This window comes from Zasmidium cellare, assembly GCF_010093935.1.
Source record: "Zasmidium cellare ATCC 36951 unplaced genomic scaffold M409scaffold_1, whole genome shotgun sequence".
Classification (NCBI taxonomy): Eukaryota; Fungi; Ascomycota; class Dothideomycetes; order Mycosphaerellales; family Mycosphaerellaceae; genus Zasmidium; species Zasmidium cellare.
Genome location: NW_022986945.1, coordinates 1,215,685 through 1,240,392, shown reverse-complemented (window position 1 = coordinate 1,240,392; position 24,708 = coordinate 1,215,685). Strand labels below are relative to the sequence as shown.

The following is a 24,708-nucleotide window of genomic DNA, read 5'->3' as shown; positions in this document are numbered from 1 at the left end:
TGGGGGATCATGTTAGTCGGAAGTCGTTTCATTGTTTCGAATGAGGATGAGCACTAGCACCATGTCTGCGCAGCTGGTGGTCGATCTCGAGCGAACCAAGCCAATGCCACGACCACGAGCACCTGTTGTAGATCGTGATGTCTTCATTGGGTGGTTCGACATGAATTCATTCCATCTTCTCTAGCTATCTCTTGGTGGAGATGAGCTTCGTACACATCGTACACCTCATGTCTTGCTCTAAGCTCATCGTGGCAACTGAAAGGGCATTTTCCTTTGATGATGGGTTCGAAGAAGGCCCGCCTAAGGTGGCTAAATCGTTTCACCTCACCGCCTTGCGTGCGCATAGCACACCGTCGAGACCCTGCTTCACTAACACCCGCGCTCACGAAGTACTGGGTTGGGCGGCGCCCCAACGATCATTGCGCTTCTTCTTGCCAAAGTGTCTTGGCAGGCCTAGCTGCTCGAAGCACTGCTCATACTCACTAAGCTCCAACTTGCTAGTGATGGTGCATTCGTTGAGCTCGTACCCTTGCTCGAAGAGAGCGGCTGCAACGTCATGTTCGAGTTCGTCGTTGTGCTTGTACAGTAGGACGATGTGGCGGAGCCATTTGATTTCGCACAGGCTTAGCGAGTTGAGCCAGTCGATGAGTGTGCTCACCGACCAATCGTACATCCAGAAAAGAGGTCTCCAGCACTCGAAGATGTTTTCTTGGTAGTACAGAGCTAGCGTCTCTGCTTGAAGTTGGTGAGACACTCTCGTGATGGCTGGTGGTAGTGGCCTGTTGAACCGGTCCATGCGGATCGGCCTCTTTTCGAGGATCCTGCTCCTACGCTGTGGTGAGGTGTGCTTGTCGTGCTTGTCTTCTGGCGCCGGCGTCCACTCCGTAACGGTATGGAGCCATATCAACTCTCGCAGCTCTGCGGGGAGAGCGAGCAGGCGGCAGGTTCCAGTCGACGTGGTGGACTCCGAGGTGTTGGTGATGTGATGAGAAGTTGGACGATGAGACCACATCTCCCGAGATAGGTGAGGTGGCACGACCTCTCGGACGATGCTGTTCTTGGGCTGCATGCCGTTGTCGATGACAGCCGCGACTCTGATGCTGCCGTCGCTCTCGCTCTCCACTACCCTTGGCCTCTTCGCGTCTCGCGAATCTGCACTTGCGTCGTCAACATCCATTCTCACCAGTACACAGTATTTCACGGTACACTACCTGGTGGAGCTGGGTCCGCTCGGCAATGTCGTGGTTGAATGGGTTGTTTTGCGGTACGGACGTAGGTGATTGTGGTTCGCAGATGGAAGTGTCGTCGGAGCCGGCCTAAATCCCGCACGCACCCAAACTTTCACCTCACTTGCCATCAGAAACCTTCTTTGCCCGGCAGCGAGTCTATCACAACTTCATCTCGTCGACATCTTCTCATCTTCATCGCCTTCATCAGTGTTGCTGGACTTTGGCACTCACCTACGAGATTTTGGCATCAGAAAGAGCTGGGAAGGCACATACTGAACGTTGATACGCCAGAGCTACCTACCCTTCCGACATCACCCTCCATTCGACAACATCTACGCCTCGGTCGAATACATTCGAATACACCTCCATCACCACCCCCACGCTTCATCGCCGCCTTCTGTCCAACTACATCTCTCTCCTTTCACCGCCTTTCATACATCGCAAAGCCGACTCAACCCGCCCTTCACAATCTCCTTTTCATGATCATCCACATCATCATGGACATCCCAATTCTGTCCTGACGGGCGTATCGCGGCTACACCACACCCCCAAAAATGGTCCACGACAACACCGTCTCGTGCCAGCTGCAAAGGATGGCGGTTTCGAGCCAACAGACGTGGCGGCTTTCGTTCGCTGAATCCTTCGAAACTCAAATTCCTGCTGTCGCCCGGCTTGCCTGGAGAGGACACAGAAGGCAACTCGTCCAGGTGATCGCAGACATACATCGTTCAACCCATTGCATACTGTTGACGACTCGGGTGGAATTCGGTCACGCGTTTCACGTCGTGCGCGAATGAACAGATCCAGGCCTCACCGCTCGCGAACTCGAGGCGTCCTCTAATATCGCGAGGCGTGTCGTCTGGTCCGAGGGGCGTAGAATTTCAGACAGCAAACGCCTTCAGACGCCGATCTCTGCTATAGTCCAGCCCGTGTTACTATTGCTGAAGAGGCTGCACGTCAGTATCTGTCGAGTCAGTCGCTGACGATGCGGAGCACCTTTGCACATGTTTCCATTCGACCGCCCGCCTGTTTTTGGTTGTTCTGCACGTTGCCGAGCCGAATTCTCCTGCGTCGTGATCTCGGGCGGACTGCTGAACATTGAACCTACTTCTCTTACCGGCATGATGCTCCTCCGGGCCGTGTTCGCTCGGGATGGCGCTGTACAAAGTCTAGAAACGCATGGCTGCCCTCACCTCCTGCGGCAGGCTCTGCATGTAGAGAGGATGTACAAGAAAGTACAACTGCCAGCATCGCCATTTTTCACCGCCTACGTAAAACTGACCACACTCCGTTGTCAACTTTCCTGTGTCATGTGTTCTCGACGATGATTGGCAGCTGTGCCACTTTGACTTTTCCTTCGAGTCAGCTTTCGTAAAGCCTCATTGCATTAGGTTTACGTGGGCCCGCTCGAAACATTCCGGCAGTGCCAACCGAAAGAATGCGCTACAAGTTTTGAATTCTTCTACAATCCTTCTCTTGCTTCCATTTTCAGCGCCGAACGATGTCCGACAAGTGGATGATCGCCACCACTTGTTGCGTGTGTCATGTCAAACTTCAGTGGACTGTTTGATGAGCAGATTAGGTGTGGCGTCGAAGTTCGCGTGGTTCCGTGACTTGCGCAATTCGAGGAAGAATGAGTCGTCCGGTGGTCGGCCCCGATGAGGCTCAAAGTCGTTGAAAGTATCTTGGACTGGTACTTCCAAGAAGGATGCATACGAACGAGTTACGAGTGTCGACCGGGTGGAACTTCTCAAAAATTCTCACCCGTGTGCAGTTGCCGTGTTTCGAAGGAACAAGTTGCTTCTCGCACGAGGTTGTCTCTCTCTCCGTTCATCCTGTCCACACACAGCTCGTGACAGCTCGTGGTCGCAGGGATGGCGCGGTAGGCGATGTCATTTCAGCGTCATACGAGGAGTGACGTTCTATTGGCAAGGTGCGGGCCCAGGTGCGGGTTGTTGGTGAGATTGCATGAAAGTGGCAGTCTTCTCGAACAAAGCGGGCTGGCAGAGACGAGGTTGAGATTGGCCATATATGGATTTGAGTTTGCAGAAAATGCTCAAGCGCCATGCAGACGCAGGTCGACCGTTGTTGAAGCTCGTCTCGTGCAGCTTACATCAAGGTACATAGCAGAGGTCAAGGGAAAGATTCGGAAGAGAGTGTGCGCCAACGCTGCAGTGAACGAGAGGTTCCCTGCACGAGTCAAGGCGGTGGACAACCATGTCTGGGCGGCTGGGATGGACGGTTGACGGTGCTCTGATTGATGCAAACATGCACGTGCACCCCGCGGTCTGATGTAAAACATCCCCGGCAACATGCCCAATTGGGAGAGTCGGGCCCGAGTTGGGAGTCGTGAGGCCAATGCTCCGAGATGCCAGTCGATTTGCGTGTCAGAAGATCGTGATGTTTGGACGGGCGAGGTAGCGCAAATTTGCGGCAGCTGCGAGATGATGTTGGGTGAAGAATGGGCTCGCTCGAGCACTGCCGGAGCGCTAGGGGTGCAGAGATTGCTGTGGTTGCGGGGCCCGTCTCGTACGCGCAGCAGAGCGAGTGGATACAGGCTGAAAGCAGTGACGATGGCAGTGGCAGCCAGACAGGAACAAGTAAAGTCACGCAGGCCAGGTCCAGGGACAGGCTCGCGGTTAGCTCGTCAACGACAGCTGGGAGCGGGCCTGCTGGGGGAGAAGGGGTTGGCGTGTGGATCTGGTGCACAAGTACCGCCCAGGAGGGGAGGGCGAGGACGCGCGTGGTATGGCGCGAATCGCTTGCATTCCAGCGTGGTCCAGAGGATAGGCGGCAGACCGCAGACATGGACAGTGCGGGCGATACGGAGGGGATGGGTACCGGCCAGGAGGAGCAGAAGGGTCGCGGCCAGGACCAGCGTGGGAGCGCACCCCTCGCCCGGCGTGCTGCCGCTGCGTGGACGTTTGATTGCGACACACGGGCGGCGGTGGACCGCTGCCAGCGCAGGACAGGGCTGCTGGGAGGTGAATGTTGCTGCTGCTGGCAGCTGTTCTGCTGCGGTTTTGCTGTGCTGCTGCTAGCGTCGCCGTCCGCCCGCCACTTGTTTCGACAGATAGAGTTTGAGCTTAACGGGCGGGCTGGCGTGCGCTAGAGCGGCATCATCCATCCTCTGCGCTGCACCTCACGCTGCTGCAAGCGGGTGCTTGGCCTGCTCGGACGACGCTCGCTCGCCTGTCTGTGCACCGACGACTGCTCCCATCCTCGCGGTCGGTCAGTCAGTCAGTCACTGTCAGTCGCTTTGGCTTTGGCCCTGCCGCCCAGCGTGACCTGTCGTCCTGTCCTGACCAGCAGCAGCCGCAATAACGCCCTCCCACCGCACGCGTGCTGCCCGCGCCTGGTCTGAGCATCGCACCCCATCCCATCCATCCATCCACATCCTCGTGCCCAGTGATCCCAGTCTTCGGCCGCCACTTGCCGCAGCGCAAGTTATCAGTCGGCCTACACTCCATCGATCGACTGCCACCGTAAGTACCGCTCCCATTGTATCAGCGCCCTATTTACCGGCGAGCCCGCGCCCATCTTCGCGCGACTCCGCGCTACACCTCTGGGGCTCCAACTCCAACGCCCAAAGCCCACCGTTGACCCGAATGTCTGCCGCCGTCATGTCGAACTATTACTCATCGCAGCTCCAGGTGCACAACTGGATGCTCGCGCAGATGTCCAACTACCCGCCGCCGCCCCAATCCGACCAGCAGCAGCACTACAACGCCCTCTACCCGACCTCCGCCGGCGCCCAGCAGCTGCTGGACCCCGTGCAGAGCGAGCAGCTCCAGTTCAGCAGCCTGAACCAGCCAATCTACCCCAAGGTCGAGGGGGCCGCCCAAGGCCATCAGAGTCCCGGCAGCCAGCACATCCAGTCCCTCGCCCAGGAGCTCCAGCACCATGCCGCACTCGAGGAGCAGCAGCGCCATCACATTCACCATGCCGCAGCGCAGCTCCAGCAACCGACGCCCGTGACGAGCCACCCAACGAGCGCGGGAGGCCATTCGAATGCGCCCACGCAGACCTCTACTCCGGAACAGCAACCACAGAAGACGAACCGTCTGCGAAAAGCATGCGACTCGTGCAGCATCCGCAAAGTGAAGGTGAGTTCTCCCTTTCCTTTCCAATCACGTGGATATCTAAAAACTGACTTTGGCTTCAGTGCGACGAAACTGGCCCGCCATGTAGAGCTTGCGCGGCACTCGACATTCCATGCACGTTTGATCGACCTAGCAGACGACGAGGGCCACCGAACCGACATGCCGAAGCCATCAAGCGAAGACGCCTCGAGGAAGCCCAAAGCGCGGCATCACCCGGCATGTCAGGCACCTCATCTCCGACCTCACCAACACACGCAGCGCAGGCACTTGCAGCTCTTTCCGGTCATTCCTCCACACCGCTTTCCGCAGAATCGATTTGCCCGATTGAGACACTGGATCTCTTGATAGACGACTTCTTCACATACATCCACCCGCTATGCCCATTCCCGCACGAGCCCAGTTTCCGCGAGGCATGGAAGCACCGAGAGGATCTGTCCAACAAGTCGTTCCTGGCTTTGTTGGCGTCGATGATTGGAGCACTGGTTGCATCTTTCCCAAGAAAACCACGCTTGCATCTAAAGGCACAGAAGCGCGAGAACCTCTTCCCCAATCACATGAGTCTTGTGCATAGATGCCAAAAAGTCTGCGCAGCAGCGCGTGGCCCAGGATACCTCGAGCAAGAAACTTTGAACGTGTATGATGCGGCCACCAGCTACTTCCTCGCACTCACGGGCATCTACACCTTCAGATGGCGTCTGGGTCGGCTATACTTCGGCGAATGCTTGACAATCCTTCGGACGCTTGGCCTGCATAAGGCGAAAGGCCAAAGCTACCCGCAGTTGGGCACACTTCCCACTGCAATGGGATCCCATCAGCAGCCAGGCGAGAATGGAGCTGAGCACAATGTCGACAACATCACCCTCGAGATTGGACGTCGCATCTTCTGGACCATGTTCGTCAGCGTCAAGTCGATGGAGCAGTTGGGCGCCAACTTTGGCGAGCTGGTGATCCCGCCTCCTACCCACACTGAACCTTATCCTCCACTGCCGGCTGAAGTGGACGACTTTTGCATTTATCCGACGCACACGGAACAGCAACCGCAGGGGCTCGTACCGATGATTGCCGGGTTCAATGCGAACGTCCGCGTATACAGCTCGTACAATGCGCTCGCTACGATGGAAATGGCGTGGGGTATCGACGCTATCGTCGACTGGGATCGCCAAAAACGAGTCCTCCATGAATCGCTTCGACGATGCAAGAGTGCCATGACAGATCTGCCAGCAGACTTGACTGTGCAGACGAACGCACCTACACCCAACCAGCAGAATGGTGGATTCTACCCAGCCTTTGCGCAACCCCATCTTGGAAGAGATCCCGCAGCCTCTCTCATGAGCCCTTCGTCTCGCGTTGCCGCAGAGCAGAGCGCAGAGGATCGTCGTCGCTCTCAGTATGAGATCCAAAAGGCAAACATCTACGCTTCCAGCTTGGCGACTCGATCGTACATTGTCGAGAAGTACTGGAACCTGTGCGAAGCTCATCAACGATCTCGCACACAGAACCCAAGCTCCTTGCCAAGCTCACCTGGTGCTGGCATCACTGCTGCCGGTATTGACGGCATGGTTCCTCAAGTGCCCACGAGCCACTACGACATGGTCGAGAATGAGATGAAGGAAGAGAGGGAGAGCATCGTGAAGGACCTCCTCGTCGTCCTGGGCAGCATCGATCAAGTGAACATGGAGCCCAACGCCGACTCATTCGTAAGTACCAGTTACTCATCCTGTCGTCAATCTATACTAACCTCACTCCCAGACTATGAAGATCCGATCTATTGCCAGCACCCTCCTCGAGGTGCCCGATCAACGCAAGGGTCCCCTCGCCATTCAAGCTCAAGAATACCTGAGCGCATTCCTCAAGATCCTGATGAAGCTGGAGCGCGTCAGCCCAGCCAACAGCGACGCCGACCAACCTGAAGACGAAGACTCGGAGCTCCGCACGTGGGCCGACCTCCGCGAGTATCAGATGAAGTTTGCACAGCAGGGTGGCCTGCTTTGTTTGTCTTGAAATGCACATTACGCATACGCACACGAAGAAGAAACAAAGGTCTGCATTTTACACGGTTGGCGTGGCTTGACTGTATGATGGTGTGATTATGCTCGATACCCATGGGCCGAATGTGCTGTTGTTGTTGTTGGTTGGTGGATGGCGCAATGGGAAACGGCGGATGGAGTCTGTTGACCTTTTGAGAGACCACGGCGATTGGTCTCTCGTGGTCGTAAGGGGGGTTTTATTGAGATTGTTGCTGCTTCTTTCTCTTCTTTGTGCCGTGGCGTTCTGCAAGGGACGACGATTCGGCGTTTGTTGTTGCTGGTGATGATGAAACGGGGTTCGGGCGTCATTTTAGCATAGAGCATTGTTGTTGTCGTTGTTGTATGTAGTGTAAAAAGACAGTCCTGCTCAACGACTTTGAACTGTCATTCAACTTGTCCAACTACTCTCACTTCCAAACCTTCTTTATCTATCGTCATCGTCGTCGTGGTACTTCTTCTAAGCACCAATGACCTTCTCAGCGGCACTCTCATTCACACCCGTGTTATCTAATAACCCAGCCTCATCAGCCTATATGTGTTGGTGGAATTATTGATGAAGATAAACATACCAGGCTCAATATGCACCGACTTGACCTTCCCATCCTCCGTGACAATCGCATGTCTCTTGTACCTCTTGTCGCCAAACACGGCGGGGCCTTGGAAGAGGACGTCCAATTTGGAGCCGAATTCTTCGGAGGGGTCGGCGAGGAAGCGGATCTATATGGAGAAGAAGGGGGTTTTAATATGTATGATGGGGTTGGGCGGTCGGGGTTGCTCGGTAGATGGGAGGCGGTTGTGGAGGTGGGACTTACGCCGCTTTTGCTTCCTTTGTCGAGGTCTTCGGCCCAGGCTTTCATGCTGTATGTCGTCAGTGTTGTTGTTAGAGAGGGTATTATTGGGTATGTATTCGGTCTCTTTCTCCTTTAAATGTTGACTTACACGAAAGGATCGTTCACGGAGACGACGTAGACTTTGCCGGCATCTTTCAGTTTCTTGGAGTTGATGTATTCGGGGACGTGGCGGGCGGAGCAGGAGGGGCCTGTTTGTGTAACAGTGTATTAGATCCGATCGATCTTGATCTTGTGCTGTTGGTGTTGGTGGAGGCTGAGATCTTGGTGAGACTGACTGAACGCTGCAGGAACACCGACGATGACGCCTTTGCCTGAGGCGAGTTCTTTGGCGAGGTTGACTTTGGTTTCGGGGCCCTCGAAGAGCTCGACTTCGGGGATGGGGTCGCCTGCTTGGACCATCTTGAGTGATGTGGTTAAGTTGATTGCTTGGGAAGACAGTGAGAGGAGTATTCGAGGAAACCGAGTACAAGATGAGACGAAATGCTTAATAGTAATCACTTATATCGTCCTGCTGGATTTGAGATGCTTCAAGATTTACAAATACCTTGCGAGCTCTGCAGAGCTCTACGTCAATCGTCGACCTCGAGTCGAAGGTGGAGGAAGAGCTCACCTTCGCAGTCCACGAAAGCCACGGCGGAATGAGCACGCGAATGGTCCACGTGATAAGGCGGGCGCGTGCTAAGAAAGTGAATTTGGGTGAGGCGTCTTCATTTCGCCACCACAACCACGCGTGACTGCACATGTGGCTTTGGCTGTGAGCAAGTCCGAAACGGGCAGAGCGAGCTTCCCATTGGAGATGACGCGATAAACGGAGCTGAGAGTTTCCCAGGCGATCCTCTCTCATCGGCCGGCGAGCAATTGGTGGATAGATAGCCGAGGCCGCTAGCCTATAGCAAGTGTTGCTTTTGGCGAGTATAGCAGCTGCCGGCGGTGGTGGAGGAGAGGCGAGAGATGAGCGGAGAGAGGGGGTGTATCCAGGCGGATCTTGGGAGATAGATGAAGGGTCGCAGCGGCGAGCAGATCAAACCGGCAGTACCAGGGCGCCGCAGTGGGCGGTTGCAAGGAGCCTTGCTGGTGGTGGCATTTTGGGCGACAGACGGGGAGGGAATTCCAGGACACGGCAAGCAAGGAATGCAGCCGCGGCGATCCTCGACCAAATCAGCCCAAAGGAGCGAGCAAGCGAGCGCTTCTGAGTGCTGAGCGACAGCCACCGAACCGGGCATTTCACTGATCAAGGACGGCGGGGCGCTGAGGTGAGGTGCGTCGGTGCAAGAAGTTGCTTGTCTGTCTGCTTGCCTGTCTCTCCATCGCCGCCGCTGCCGCCGCATCACCCAGATATCGCCCCTGCACGATTATTCTTGCATTCAGGGTGTGTTTTTGGGAGTGGGCGTTGACGCACTGGACGTGGAGACAACACACTGTTCTCTTCCCTCTTCACCTCTGCTGCTGGCGCCGCTCCAAACCTTGTCCTTCCCCGACCACCCTCACTCACCTCACATCACTCTCGTGGCTCGCGCGCACCTCTTCCTCACCTACAACGTCGCTACCGCTCTTTGTGCAACTGTTTCGGCCTGTCTGGACGTCTTGGGATCTCTGCTCTCCCCTTCTGCGCCCCTTCGCGACTGCATTGGATCGACCGACGCCGCCCAGTCCACACGGCTTCATTCCCGCGAGAATCGCAAACACAAATGACATAGCTCTCGCATATTTCCATTACCCTGCGGCCATCCGCCCGCGCTCCTCGACCCCGATACCCCAGACCACGCGCCGACTGAATCGAGTCTTTTCCATCGGCAACGCGCGCTCGCGCACGAGAATTTGATGCGCTATCGCTAGGATGGATAACAGTCAGTCTGGCCAAGGGACCAACAACTCCTCGGACTTTGTACGTGTGCCCTGAAAGATCGCGGGAGAGTGTGTATGATGAAGAAATGCTAACGCGCTGCAGGTCCGCAAACTCTACAAGTATGCGAAATGCGATCGCCGGGCCCCGTTGCGCGTTGCTGACACGATGACTGCAGGATGTTGGAGAGCCCACAGGACGAGAGCGTGGTGAGATGGGGGAACGAGGGCGATTCGTTCGTGGTGCTGGAGAATGAAAAATTCACAAAACACATACTGTACGCGGGAGATATAGGCGAAGCGCTGGGGAGATATGCTCACAGGATGGCAGGCCGAAACACTTCAAACACTCCAACTTTGCCAGTTTCGTGCGGCAGTTGAACAAATACGACTTCCACAAAGTGCGGCATAACAATGAAGAAGGGGGCACTTCACCGTATGGGCCGGGGGTAAGATTTGTGGGAGTATGTTTTGGTGGGAAATGCTCACACGACAGCAGGCTTGGGAGTTCAAACATCCCGACTTCAAGATGAACAACAAAGATGCTCTGGACAACATTCGGCGAAAAGCACCTGCACCGCGGAAACCCAATGCGATGAGCGATGAGCTCGTACCTACTCAACAGATGGACCTAGTGAACACGCAACTGGTCGCAACCCAACAACAATTACAGCAATTACAGGAACGATACAACGAGCTAAGCATGCATCACTCCATGCTCTTACAGGAGGTGATTGGGGTGCAAAAGACGGTGGTCAACCACGAGCATGTGATGCAATACGTCATGAACTTTTTGAACTCTGTGGATGCGCAGAGACGGCGGGAGAGTAGGATCGTGAACCCGAATCCCTTTGCAGCAGCGAACAACGGAACCTCGAACGGAACCGCAGCCGCAGATTCAAATACGACCCCGGTGCCACCAGTGGAAGAGGAACCACCCGCATCGCCTTTGCAGCATGCCTCCAAGCTCCTTACCGAAGTCAGCGCGGATCATATGCTGAATACTCGAAATCTGGAGCAGATGAATGAAGCATCTATGCGAATGAACCACAATCTCACAACACCGCCGCCAGACGTGGCAGCTCGGAACGGCACACGATCATCAAGCAGAGGAGCGCAACCTCATTCAGCGGCTTCGTCCAGCTCGGCAGGCTACGATCTCGATACTCTGGTCTACCCGATCGGCCACACACAAGGAATCGATCCCATGTACAGCGAACACATCAATAACATTCCCTATCCATTGCCATCGAAAGGAACAGACGGAAACTTCCAGCCTGCACCGCAGCCGGAGCAGCGCAAGAAGAGTGCACAAGTGGACCCTGGCTGGGTTCGCCAACCCCAGATTCTCCTCGTGGAAGACGACCAGACATGCAGACGCATCGGAGGAAAGTTCCTTTTCGCTTTTCATTGTTCTATCGATAGCGCAGTAAGTTTTGCAAAGTATGGATGCTTCTGCGTGCTTTTGCTAACGTTTGGAAGCTTGACGGTCTGGAAGCTGTCAACAAACTCAATTCTGGTTCGAAGTATGATCTGGTCTTGATGGATATCATCATGCCCAATCTTGACGGAGTATCTGCGACACATCTCGTACGACAATTCGACAACACGACACCGATCATTGCGATGACCTCCAACATTCGAAGCGACGACATCTCGATGTACTTCCAACATGGTAAGCTAACATGGTTGGTTCAAATCTTCATTCGAGCTAATGCAGGACAGGCATGAACGATGTCTTACCCAAACCATTTACCAAGGAGGGCTTGCTGAGCATGTTGGAGAAGCATCTAACCCACCTGAAGAAGCAACCTCCAGGACTGGAGATCATGCCGCCACCCCTCAATTCAGCCAAGAGGAGCTTAAAGAGCGAGGACTCACCAGCCACGTCACCGGCGACTGGTAGCACTTGGAACTCACCGAATCAACTCACCGCCGGTTCGCCGTCTGCAAGCAACCTGACAGACGATCCATATATGGCGAATCAGCCGTACGGTCAGCCGAACATGCCTCAACACGTATACGCACCTCAGCCTGGACCGCCGGGTAATCTTGTAATGCCGCCCCATCAACGAGGACCCCCAATGGCAGGTGCACCTCAGCGAAGAGGCATAAACGAGATATCTGGTGGACCTCCCGAGATGCAAGATGCGAAGCGACCAATGTATGCGCCTCCACCGCCGGGTCCTGGGATGCCGCACATGCAACAACAGATGCCACCACAGCACATGCAGCAGCGGCCGCCGCGGTGACGAGATGATCTGCGCTATTTCGATGAGTGATTTACCATCGCATCTATCTCCCCCCCTGTGTGCTTTCCGTACATATGTAGATACCTTGAGATTTTTTGAGGTCAAACGGAGACACTTTCCCCCTTTTCCAGCAGGTGGAACGGATTCTTTTGGGTGGATTTCAGAGAAGCGAGGAGATGTGGTGCATTTTCTGCGTCTTTCTGCTTTGTTATAGCTGGATCTAGTTGCTTGACTGGATCTGATGAATCGGTGCTGGGTACTGGGTGCTAGTTGGGACAAGGGAGTGCTACCTAGGAAGTTTGAAGGGTAGTAGGTAGAGAGGCTCTTACGAGAGTCTTCAATGCGAGGAGAGAATTAAGAACCGTTCGTGTCTCATTCTAATGTCAAGTCGTATACTTAGTCTTATAAGTAACTCCAATACGTTCACAAGGAGAATAGATTGAGTCTCGCATGCTGTACATGTAGGCTAGCGCATTGCAGAAGAGGGCCGTGCGCCGTCTTGGCGCTGTGAGTCGAACCTTTGAGAACTTCAAGTCTGGACTGCGACTTCAAAAGTCACCACTCTCGACCGGCCGAACTTATTAACAGCTTGCAGACTCAATTCCGTACTCCGAAAACGGTATTTGACTGCGAGTCATCGATCAACTCTTCCATCTAGGCGGCTGACCTACAATTTCTGCTTGTGCATCCCCAAGGCCAACTCACCCGCACGGACAGCATGCCGCCAAAGGGCAAGAAAGGCGGCGGAGGCGCCAAAGACAAGAAGGGCGGAGAAGAGGAAAGACAGGAACCTCTCCAGGCGGTGGTACTATGCGACTCCTTTGAGACTCGATTCAATCCCTTCACCCTCGAGCGGCCGCGGTGTCTCCTTCCTCTAGCGAACACGCCACTCATCGAGTACACCTTAGAATTCCTCGCAGGGTCTGGCGCCGAAGAGGTTTTCTTGTACTGCGGCAACCACACAGATACGGTCGAGGAGTATCTCCAAAACTCGAAATGGCTAAGCAACACGGCGCCTTTCTCGCTGGAAATTATTCGCTCGACATCGAGGTCCGTTGGTGACTGCATGCGGGATCTGGATCAGAAGGGATTGATCGTGAGTGACTTCATCTGCGTGTATGGCGATGTTGTGGCGAATATCTCTCTAGAGGGCGCACTAGCCGCTCATCGCGCGAGGAGGGAGAAGAATAAGAATGCGATCATGACGATGGTGCTGCGTGAAGCGGGGGAGAACCATCGGACGAAACCAACGCATATGCGACCGACTTTTGTGATTGATCAGGACACGGGCAGGTGTGTGCATTACGAGCAGATTCGACCGGGACAGAGTCCGATGCTGGATGTTCCAGGAGAAGTTCTGAAAGACCATGTGGATCTGGATGTGCGTGAGGATCTGATCGATTGTGGGATTGATATTTGCACGCCGAATGTGCTGGCGCAGTATACGGACAACTTCGACTGGCAATTGCCCAGACGGGGGTTTCTCTACGGCATTCTCAAGGACTTCGAGACGTTCCAGCTTACGATTCACACACACATTGTTGCGGAGGAGTATGCGGCCAGAGTCAAGAATCTGCAGGCATATGATGCGATCAGCAGGGATGTTGTCTCGAGGTGGACGTATCCTCTCACGCCAGACACGAACCTAGTGGCCGGCCAGACGTTCCAGCTTCACAAGGGGAGTGTGTATCGTGAAGAGGGAGTTGTGTTGGCGAGGTCCAGCAATGTTGGCCGGAACTGCGTTTTGGGAAAGGCTACGTCGGTGGGTGATCATTCGAATATCACAAACAGTGTGATCGGACGGAGATGTGTGATTGGCAGCAGGGTGAAGATTGATGGTGCTTACATTTGGGATGATGCACGTATTGACGATGACACGATCATCGAAAAGGCCGTCATTGCGAACGAAGCCTCCATTGGCAAGCGCTGTAAGATCGACCAGGGTGCGTTGATCTCGTACGGCGCGAAGGTGTCGGATGGAACTACAGTATCTGGCGATCGAAGAGTGACGACGCTCAAGAGGAAGCGGGGTTACGAGAAAGACGAGGTTGTCCAGGTGCCTGCAGATCCGAAGATTGTTGGTGAGGATGGAATCGGCTATCACATGCAGTTCGACGAGGATGAGGAAGAAGAGGTGGCGGAAGCATTACTCGTTGGTCTCCAGAATATGGATCTCACCGTTGACGACATCTCGACATTTGACTCGGACGAAGACGATGAGGACGACTACGAACCATCCCACGCACGAGCTGGATCGACGAGGAGTGACAGCTTTGCATCGATTGACTCAGAGGAGAGTGGCGAGAATAAGAGCAGCGTGCAGGAATTCCACCGCGAAGCCGTCAACAGCTTGTTCGACGACATGAAGAAGGGCACAGATCCTGACACCATGCAACTCGAGCTGAAGAGCATGCGGTTGACGGCTAATGCTGAAGACAAGCAAGTTCGACGAGCTCTGGCGGTGGCCTTCAACAAACGAGTTGCGAACCTCATCGAGAGCGGCAAGTCGCCCAAGGATGCTGCTGCGACGCTGTTTCCAGAGTACAATCGTCTGGTGAAGGGTTGCGTGTCATCAGATGAGGAAGATGAACAAGCAGAGTTTCTGCTGTTCATTCAGACAGATCTCACGCATCGCGCTCAAGGCGAGAAGATGATGCTTTTCCTGTCGAATGCCCTTGCTACGAACGACCTGATTGAGCCGGACGGGTTTGAGAAATGGTGGAACGACGAGCGGAGTACGGCGAGCGAGCAGTTAGTGGCTATTAGAAAGGACACGGAGCAACTGGTGAAAGTGCTTTGCGAGGATGACGAGGACGACAGCGAGGAGGAGGAGTCTGATGAGGATGAGTGAATGAACGCTGCGTGTTTCTCCACTAGCGCGTCGTGAGTGAATAGACTCAGCGCTATCGCCGCATTCGGCGTGTTTCTGCAGGCAGCTTCCCGACAGAGACGCCTCTTAAGTAAAGTGCAAGTTGCGAGGTCTTTAAATACATACATACATGTTCCTGAAAGACTCTGCAACAAACAAGACATACACTCGCCCACCTTCTTGTCCGCTTCGCTTGGCCCGCATATCTGCGGTTGGGCCTTCTTTGTTCGTCATTCACCCGGATCCGTGCAGCGGGTGCCTTATGTCAGCAGCAGGGTCGGGGCCTTGGGTGTCATAGGGTGCCTTACATCTCCCTCTTGCAACATCAGCTGCCCTCCGCCGCCACAGCACACGCCGACTGTGACTCTTGTCGTTTGCTGCCTTGCCAGAACCGACCACCGCCCGCCCAGTCACTCACTCACCGCCACCTTCCCTCCCCCCCTTCTACCACTCGCCGGGTTGCTTTCCAAGCAGCTCGCGCACTGCAACTCCGTCACCACGCCTCCGCCGACGACTCGCAAGAGGAAGTTGGACACCACCACCACCACCACCACCACGGCGCCCGCCCTCGAGAACTCGCCCGACTCCTGCACCCACCGCAAGGCGAGTAAGACCGCCCACCCAGACTCGGCACAACTTGTGGACGCCGCCGCGCTGCCGGCTACTCCACAGACGCTCGCCTCTGATAAGCCCATGGATTCCGACGATGATTTCAATAGCCAGGTGTCCTCCGAGGACATGGACCTGGATCTGAATGATGCCGATAGCAGTGTGGATTTCGGGGCGGCCGGTAAGTTTTGCAGTCTTGCTCTATGACAAAGCCTCGCGTGACTGACTGACTGACAATGACATCAGACTCGGACGTTGACCTAGACGATGAGTTCGCAGACGAGGGCGCCTTCGATACTCAGGACAAGGATCTGAAACCACAGAGGAAGGCATTCGAGGTCGACTTCAAGGTGTACAGCCCCGAGGACATTCAGGCACAGCAGGACAAGCAGGTGGCTGAGGTGGCTACGCTGCTCGAGCAACCACATGAACAGACGGCCATACTATTACGATTCGCGAGGTGGAATAAGGAGCGGCTGATTGAGCAGTACATGGACAACCAGGAGGAGGTGCTGGAGAAGGCTGGTTTGGGACAAGATACTGCGAGGGACCCACCTCGGATTGAGACTATCGATGGCTTTGCGTGTGATATCTGCTGCGAGGATGAGCCGGGTCTGCAGAGCTTTGCCATGAAGTGTGGACATCGCTTCTGTATCAACTGCTACCGACAATACCTGGGTCAGAAGATTCGGGAAGAGGGTGAGGCGGCGCGGATCAAGTGCCCTGGTGATGGCTGCAATAAGATTGTGGACTCCAAGTCACTGGATCTGCTTGTCACATCCGACCTCACCGACCGATACCACGAGCTCCTCATGCGCACATACGTGGACGACAAGGACAACCTGAAGTGGTGCCCCGCACCTGAATGCGTCTACGCAGTGGAATGCGGCGTGAAGAAGCGTGATCTCGGCCGCATCGTCCCTACCGTTCACTGTGACTGCAAACACGACTTCTGCTTCGGCTGCACACTCGCCGACCATCAACCTTGCCCGTGCTCACTGGTGAAGAAGTGGCTGAAGAAGTGCGAAGACGACAGCGAGACTGCGAATTGGATTTCGGCGAACACAAAGGAGTGTCCCAAGTGCAATTCCACGATCGAGAAGAACGGCGGATGCAATCACATGACTTGTCGAAAGTGCAGGCATGAATTCTGCTGGATGTGTATGGGAGTGTGGTCAGAGCATGGCACGAGCTGGTATAATTGCAATCGGTTCGAGGAGAAGAGCGGTACCGATGCGCGAGATGCTCAGGCCAAGAGCCGGCAATCGCTTGAGCGATACCTGCACTACTACAATCGCTACGCGAACCACGAGCAGTCTGCTCGTCTGGATCGGGACATCTACTTTAAGACGGAGAAGAAAATGACCCTACTTCAGAACCAGTCCGGACTCTCTTGGATCGAGGTGCAATTCCTTGAAAACGCATCGCAAGCGCTGCAGCAATGCCGGCAAACGCTCAAGTGGACGTACGCATTCGCATACTACCTCGCTCGCAACAACCAAACCGAGATCTTCGAGGAGAACCAGAAGGATCTGGAGATGGCGGTCGAGAACTTGTCGGAGATGTTCGAGAAGCCGGTCGAGAGCCTCGCGGGTCTCAAGGTGGAGATGATGGACAAGACGTCGTATTGCAATCGGCGGCGGATTATCCTGCTGGATGATACGGCGAAGAACTTGAAAGAACGTGAGTCGATCCGGAATGAAAGTGATGGGAATGTGGTTCATAGAAAGCTGACTTTACAAACAGAGAACTGGGAGTTCAATGTGGATCTGAGCTAGACGTCCTCGGGTCCCCCTTTGCGCCCCATCATGGAACGCCCTCGCCGGGACGATCTCCGCGACTTGATCCTCCGCTTCTTCCACAATATGATACGGGACTAGAGAGCATGGCTGTTTAAACGACATGCACAGCGGGAGCTTCTTTTTCACGACGTACGTGTGGCGTTTTCTTGCGCCTGCGCGGAGGTGGTGGTTTTCTCATTAATGATTGACACGATGCATTATGGAATTCTTTTTTCTGCTTTCTGGTGGGCTTACATGGAGCACGGATCATGGTGGTGGTGATGATGGGGAATTGGAGTCAGGTCTGGCACGGCAAGCGACTGATGACGGTGCTCATTTTCCTTCTTCATTAGATTCCCGCATTGAGTCTTACTACATAGCGTGCGAATGAGTACAGAATAGGAAGATGAGAAGAATCATGAACTATACTATGACTTTTTGAGTTGTTGTGTGTAGTGAGTATCCGTCCGTCTACTCTATGAGTTGCGTGCTCGAAAGAAGTTTGGGGGGTTTCACGTTTCTTCCCCTCGACTGTCGCTTCTGTCTGTACTGAAAATTGAACTGCCAAGCCTTCCTCCCTCCCTGCTTGCTCTGCTATAGGTAGATGTCGTAAGTTTTAAAGCAAGATTTTTTACATTGGATGATGTGAATTAGACTTTGAGGTTTTGTCGTTGTCGTCGGTGTGGTTTATGTGGACTGTGACTTTTGGGGTGGTTTGGTTGTTGATTCGCCTTGTAGTTCACGTCGTAAGGTTGTGAGATAGTGCCACAGTGTTCGGCAAGCGTGATCGACTTCGACTTGTGAAACGTACTGTAGATTGACACGTGAAAGTAGGAAAACTGACGTCATCTCAGGAGGTGGTGAGTGAATGACAGAGGAACTTCGGCTCCATGCAACATGATGAAAGCAGGCGGAGAGGGCGGAGAGCAAGGAAGTCGTAACGAGCGCTTCGAAGATTTCTCCTTTTAGAATGAAGGACCTCTTTGACATGTGAGCATGTGAAGATTGACGTCATGTCAGGATGTGGTGAGTGAATGGATACCCAGCCCCCCAGCAGCCCACATCTAACCTCGTCGAAAGATTCTGTCTTCCTCCTGGTATCGAGCCAGGAGATGAAACATCGAGGCAACTAGTAACGAACCCGGTCCTCCTTTTCCTCCACCCGGCGGTCCATCAGGGGGCGAATCTCCTCCGTCGGCAGGCGTGGTCGGTCTTTCGTCATATTGTGGCGAACTAAACGCTCTGTATGGAGTATCGTAGGGAGGATCTCTGTAGTGACGTCTGCCCAGGTCGTTGGTGTGATCAGATGCTGTAAGGGTTAGAAGGGGTCGGTCGAGGACAAGGGAAGGGAGGACATTCTGAACAGCCTCCTGTTCCAGGGGGAGGAGGGGAGGGTGTGTTGTGAAGGGATTTCGTATACTCAGCACCTCTGTCGAGGATGCCGTGGTCGTGAAAGTGGCAAACACCATAGCCTGGTGAGGAGTCGTCGGTAGGAACAGCGAGCGCCGAGAAAGCAGTCAATCGAACTGTCGATCCTCCGTGGAATGAAGTCATAATTCTTCAAATTTTGATAGGAATAGCAAAAGCCCCAGTGAACGGTCAGCGAGTGAAGTCATCTCACTCCAAAATGCCGTCATGTCTTCAAGGGGTGTTGAGGCGTATGACAGCATTCTTTCCGAGGGGGTGGAGGCGAAGAAGAAGAAGAGAGTCGTAGATGCGATGTCAGTGGTTGAAGAGGCGAAGACGAGGGGATAGACGTGGCCAAGACGAGGGGATAGGAAGGAGAGCGGATATGATCGAAGATGATGATGACGAAGATGATGTAGTTGAAGGTGGACAAAGCATGTGATACCGTACCTACCTGGCGCCTCCAAGTTCCAACGCGTCATGGCATAAATCCTTTGCGGACGCGGCCGGTTGTTGTGGCGATGAGTGACGACAGCAACAAAACATCAACAATGCGATGATGCCCTTTGCTTTGTCGGTGAGGGAGCAACGCGTGGCTACGGGGGCCGGCGGAGGGTACCGTACGTTCGATCCTGATGGGAGGTACCAGAGTACAGGTAACGGTGAGGACGTGTGCGCCCCTTGAGGATCAGGGGAGGTAAGTCACGCAGGGCGGCGAGGGAGATGACGGTGTTGCATGCCACCTTCCTGCCAGGTCCGTTGTCTGCATGGGTTGTCGAGGAAGGTGCAGTAGACCACGAGGGTACGTCGAATGGTCGAGGGGAGAGCCAAGATATGACGGTATGGGTGAGGGAGATACCCATCGCGGGCCGTGAGAGACGGCAGGGTCAGCGTATTCGAAGTGTTCTCGTCTCGTCGCATATGCCAGCGGGCAGAAGAGGGCAAGATTTCGACGACCGGGGCGAACATTGGATGGACGAGTCTCCTGAGTGTAGCAATTTCTTTTCGCGCTCCAAGACATCCCAGAAGTCGATATCTCTTGCGTGCACGTTTCTCGAAGCTGTCCTCGTGTGACAGCGACCAATCAGAGCGATTTTCCAGGATGTCAATAGGGCAGCTCAACTCTTCAGATGATGAGCTGCCAGGGACGGTCATACGAAGGGAAGTCTAGGCTGGAGTTGACGGGGCCTGGTGGTGAATCGAGGCTGATGAGACCAGGGAGAGAGTGCGCACATCGACTTGCCCTCTCAGGGGTAGCGGCGTGCATGGCGCTGATTGGGTGCAATAGGGCCTGCACTGGCGGTAACAAACGTCAGTAACCCTCAGATGCTCCAGAGCGCCGGAAACGACAAGCTTCTGTCATCTGTGGTACTGACATCAAGCCTCTTCGAAACTAGGGCGTGAGAATGGCTGTCCTTGCTTCAAACTTCGAGATGAGATATTGACCACGACTTCCTTGCGAGGTCGAGGAGCAAGGCTGCTGTGTATTCTCGCGCCTCCTTCTTTGCCTCTTCGGGAACCTGCCAAGGGTGAGGCCTGAGCCAGCTAGATAGCTGGATAGAGGTACAAAGAGCCTGGTCACCAGGGGAATTAGACCAGGTCCAGGCAGGTGCATGCATACCAGGGCACCCCACGACATCCCCTGAAAGGTAGATCTAGTGTCGCCAAAAGATCAACTTCGTTGTCGGAGTCGCGCTTGGAAGAGAGCGACACTAACGCCTGCGGCTACGTTCGGACGGCGATGTTGCCTCGACTCGAACATCGACACATCAGCCCTGAAGCACGAGAGCGCTAGGTCATTCGCTGTTTCGCAGGAACTGAGGCCCGTCATACCGAGTTCGAGGTACGCAGTTCTCTAGAACAGCAAGCTTTGAAACATGCTGCGTTACCTAAGTCAGATGGATACAACGGAGAGCTTGTGACGATCCAGTGCGCTTCAGTCTGGGTCACCTTGCGAGCGCACCTGTACATGTCTCTCGGATTCTGCCAAAGGAGTTTGCGAGGCACACTTGATTCAAGTGCATTGCAAACAGGAGACCGACGTGAGTCGTGAAAGTGTAGGCTGCGACGTAGCGGCTGCAATCTCGATCTGCCAAGGTTACAGTGCCTAAACCTGGACGAGTGGATTGGCGGTAAGAGCAACGACGGTGACACTGGTCCACACATTGACGGGGTCTTTCCCAGTGCTGGCGCTGAAAGCGAGAGTACTCCCGGCTTGTTAGACATGTTCTGTTATCAAGACTTCAGATACTCCACGACAAAGCAGAGGTCGAATCCTGCTGTGCAACTGCCGAGATTATGCTCTAACGATCGCAGCATCAAACGCGTGTTCTGAGACGCTGCTGACGCGAAAGCACGAATGTTGTCGCTGCACTTGCTCAAAGGAGGAATCCTCCTCTTGTCCGGTCATTCCACACTCCAACCACCGTCTTGATGCAACTCAGCATGTCGCCAAGAGGAGTAGTCGTGGGCCTTGTCGAAGCATGAAACAACCAGCCTTCTAGAACGCAGGGAATGGGGGCTCCCTGCGGCTCAGACATTGACTTCGCGAGGGCATACCAGATGACCATAGTCCCTCGAGGACAGCTTTCCAGGGAGGGCCCTTGCACATCTCCGCATTCTAGAAAGAATCATTCGTTCTCGGAAGGCCGATACCAAACATGACATGCTCGGGCCCGACACTCTTGATTGAGACATGTACTTTCCCGAGCTCGATTCGATAGTCGCAACGATAGTGAGACTCTCGACATCGTTGCAACAGGACTCGCTATTGCAAGCGGGCCGTTTCCATGCGCTCTGCGTTCTGGACTTGCTTGTTTATAAGCTCGTGAAACACTTGTCGAGTTCGTGCGCTTCTCATTTCTGGCTCACGCCACACCAAAGGGACCGGACAAGACTGATGACTCGTGGCCGGCGCGTGGCTTGTCATTGCCCGGTCAGCCTTGCTGGGGATGGTAGCTGGATGCGCGACATCCGGGCCTGTGGTCACTCTTCAGGATTAGTCCGGCTGAGGAGTACACCTGCAGATATCCGATGGTCGCAAATGTGAATGTGTACAAAAGAATCGCAGTGTGCTGACGCGTTCGATAGAAGTTTTGTCCATATTCGACGAAGATCGAACGCAAGAATGTGTGCGAGAGTAGGGAGAGGTGATGGCGGATACAGCGGTGGGAAAGTACCCGTAGACAGGGGCGAAGAGGGTAGAAATTCAAAAGCGTGCTGCTCAGCAGTCGTCGTCAAATAAGCAAGCAACATAGCTGGTTTAGACCTTACTGATCGACGATCGTTTTTGCATGTGTCTCGTCTTTTGCAATCGCCACAACCTTCATAACCGACATGTCATCCATTAACATGAAGTGGAATGCGCCGCAAGAAGGCAACCGACGGCATTTGTTCATCTGGGTCCAGAAGACAATCACCGAAGAAGTCTGCCAGGATCGGGCATCGAGCCTACTCCGGTTACTGGAGTTGCCTTTGGTATGGTCGGAATGTGTTTCCAGCCCAACAACGCCTGTCGATGAACTGGAGACGGAGTGGCCCTATGCTCGAGATGTCAAAGATCTTGTATGCCGCCCAAGGCTTTGAGACATCGTCGCCTTTGCTCCAGCATCATGACAACCCGGTCGAAGGAAGACAAGTCGATTGCTGGGGGAGCCGAACGTAGAGCCAGTTGCGATGTTGTTCTTGGTGTGCCGTCGGTCGGCGTGTGACGACGGAAGTCGAATGAGGCTGAAGACGCCTGGCTGGGCGGAGCCGGAAAGAAGTGAGGTTCGCTCCTGCCTCTTTTGATCAACAAGCCCCACGGCCTCCGGTTGTTACTTCTTCCTCAGTCAACGGATTACCTGGAGATGGTCAGACATTCTGGAGAGCCGTTGCAAACATTCCGTCCTTCGCGAGCTGTTAATCCGGACAAATCCACATCCAATGCCTGGGGCAGCCGTTAATGGACATTGTCATGATCCCATGGCGGCGCTTCGTGCGAGAGCCGACAGAACGCTCACAGTATTTCTGGCAATGTCTCTGGGCACCTGCAAGACTGTTGCAGAAGCCAGCCATGTCGATGAAGCGAGCGCGGCCGAAGAGGTCCATTTTGGCTGACTTTCCTCCGACGAGCGACCACCAATCGGTCTCGGGATAATATGCGTCGAAGACAACAAATTCATGAGCGAAGAAGATACTGGCGTATTCCTGGCGCAACTGCTTGCATGTGCGCAGCAACGGCGGTCTCCGGATGTGGTCGGCAAAGGCGAGTCGGTCGTCCAGCGCGACGAAGTGGTAGACGGCATCGCGCAACTCGGGCGGCAGACGCAGCAGTCTGCTTCCGACGGACATGGCCAGGACGTCGAGTTGCTGGCACGAGTGAGATGGAGGTCGGAGGGATGTCTTCAGGCCGTTGGGCATTTATAGCACTCAGATGACGGAGAATAGGTGTGTCGTAGGATGGTCGTGGTCGCGGAGGGTGTTTCATCCGCTTGGCCCAGCCACTCGCCAGCCATTCGATATCGGCGCATGACGAGTCGCGCAGGTACACGCACTCGCGCCCAAACGCTGTTCTCCCAACTCACCCGTCTTTCTCTCTCACACTCCCTCTCACCATCCCGTCGCTCGTTGTGTACATACCAAGCAAGAACATCATCAACCACGACTGCCATATCGCGCATCATCCGTCGCATCGCGACTCGGCTCGGCTAGATCGTCCCGCTGCGCTCACCCCACCAACCGCATCCCAGCAGCAGCTCGAGCTCGACAACAATCTTGGAAGGATAGCAGCAGGCGCCAGCTCTCGCCCACGTCTCGCCGCCTGCAGTCCCAGAGTCCTCCTGCCTCCAGCGCGATACCACACCCACCGCTATAGCTGTTCGCAGCTGCGCCCGCGAGCCATGCCAGCCCTTCCGCCAGTCCTCCTCCACCACCGCGCCGCAGACTCCCGCCTGGTCGAATCCCGGCAACTCCACGATGTGTTAGACAAGGCTGCGCACTCCGCTGGACAACTGCTCAAGAGGATACCGCGGATACTCCCCCGACAGAATGGCGGCATCTTGGCCATACCTACTCAATACGCGGGCCTCAACGCCGGCCCTGCACCTGGCACAGTCGTCGGCATCGTTCTAGGCAGCATTGCCGGTTTCCTCCTAATCATCTTGCTGCTCTGGATCGCGAGCTCAGGCTCAGGCTTCATCCGATCAACAGCGCTCACCGAAGAAGATGTGATCGTGCGGCGAAGATCGAGAAGTCGCGGAACAAGACGGAGCCATCGTACCGAGATGACCAGCCGATCGCCGCGGCGAGAGAGGGTCGTTCGGAAAGAACGGATAGTCCGCGACAGTGTCCCTCCACCACGAGAACCAAGTCGGATACGGGAAACAATCCTTGTGAACGAAAGCCGGCCGCCGCCGGAAAGGAGGGTGGAGGGCGACGATATCGTGGAGGTGATTGAGGAGCATTCTTCTGTGGGAGTGCCTCCGCCGAAGAGAAAGACGAGAAGGAGCAGTGGATACAGGTAAGCCAACATACCTCTCTTTCCAACCAAGGCGACAGGCCAGCAGCTGTGCACATCCTCTTCCGTGGTGCTTTCACAAATGCTGGTCCCTTGGGCAGCCTCACAATCAGGCACTGACCAAGGCTTTCCGCCAACAGATGATTCGACTTCTTCATCAACACAAACTCACATACGACGTTCAAAGCAGACGAGGAGACTACTCCGACCTCTAATCGACACCAACCAACAATCGTTCCAC

The 24,708-nt window shown here is 54.8% G+C and overlaps 7 protein-coding genes across 7 annotated transcripts; 4 read left to right on the top strand and 3 right to left on the bottom strand.

Moving 5' to 3' along the window:
• Nucleotides 1-382: 382 nt before the first annotated feature.
• M409DRAFT_16137 (uncharacterized protein) lies at nt 383-1,177 on the bottom strand (the record flags this gene model as incomplete). The annotated part of the gene is made up of 1 exon (XM_033803505.1): nt 383-1,177. One exon carries the CDS (start codon nt 1,175-1,177, stop codon nt 383-385), a length of 795 nt encoding a protein of 264 aa, XP_033674756.1.
• Nucleotides 1,178-4,852: 3,675 nt separating this feature from the next.
• On the top strand, nt 4,853-7,333 carry M409DRAFT_16136 (uncharacterized protein; the record flags this gene model as incomplete). Its single annotated transcript, XM_033803504.1, has 3 exons — nt 4,853-5,335; nt 5,395-7,029; nt 7,082-7,333. The coding sequence occupies 3 exons, from the start codon at nt 4,853-4,855 to the stop codon at nt 7,331-7,333; spliced, it is 2,370 nt and encodes a 789-aa protein (XP_033674755.1).
• Nucleotides 7,334-7,816: 483 nt separating this feature from the next.
• On the bottom strand, nt 7,817-8,609 carry M409DRAFT_48780 (uncharacterized protein; the record flags this gene model as incomplete). Its single annotated transcript, XM_033811040.1, has 5 exons — nt 7,817-7,866; nt 7,929-8,076; nt 8,172-8,217; nt 8,299-8,398; nt 8,486-8,609. The coding sequence occupies 5 exons, from the start codon at nt 8,607-8,609 to the stop codon at nt 7,817-7,819; spliced, it is 468 nt and encodes a 155-aa protein (XP_033674754.1).
• A 1,438-nt stretch (nt 8,610-10,047) lies between these two features.
• M409DRAFT_62099 (uncharacterized protein) lies at nt 10,048-15,155 on the top strand (the record flags this gene model as incomplete). The annotated part of the gene is made up of 8 exons (XM_033815018.1): nt 10,048-10,095; nt 10,159-10,175; nt 10,232-10,330; nt 10,384-10,501; nt 10,552-11,481; nt 11,535-11,727; nt 11,778-12,216; nt 13,022-15,155. 8 exons carry the CDS (start codon nt 10,048-10,050, stop codon nt 15,153-15,155), a joined length of 3,978 nt encoding a protein of 1,325 aa, XP_033674753.1.
• Nucleotides 15,156-15,866: 711 nt separating this feature from the next.
• Nucleotides 15,867-17,560, top strand: M409DRAFT_62098 (uncharacterized protein; the record flags this gene model as incomplete). Its single annotated transcript, XM_033815017.1, has 3 exons — nt 15,867-15,963; nt 16,029-17,465; nt 17,529-17,560. 3 exons carry the CDS (start codon nt 15,867-15,869, stop codon nt 17,558-17,560), a joined length of 1,566 nt encoding a protein of 521 aa, XP_033674752.1.
• Nucleotides 17,561-22,759: 5,199 nt separating this feature from the next.
• Nucleotides 22,760-23,302, bottom strand: M409DRAFT_48777 (uncharacterized protein; the record flags this gene model as incomplete). Its single annotated transcript, XM_033811039.1, has 2 exons — nt 22,760-22,812; nt 22,972-23,302. The coding sequence occupies 2 exons, from the start codon at nt 23,300-23,302 to the stop codon at nt 22,760-22,762; spliced, it is 384 nt and encodes a 127-aa protein (XP_033674751.1).
• A 548-nt stretch (nt 23,303-23,850) lies between these two features.
• M409DRAFT_16131 (uncharacterized protein) lies at nt 23,851-24,474 on the top strand (the record flags this gene model as incomplete). Its single annotated transcript, XM_033803503.1, has 1 exon — nt 23,851-24,474. The coding sequence occupies one exon, from the start codon at nt 23,851-23,853 to the stop codon at nt 24,472-24,474; it is 624 nt and encodes a 207-aa protein (XP_033674750.1).
• Between the last annotated feature and the right edge of the window lie 234 nt (nt 24,475-24,708).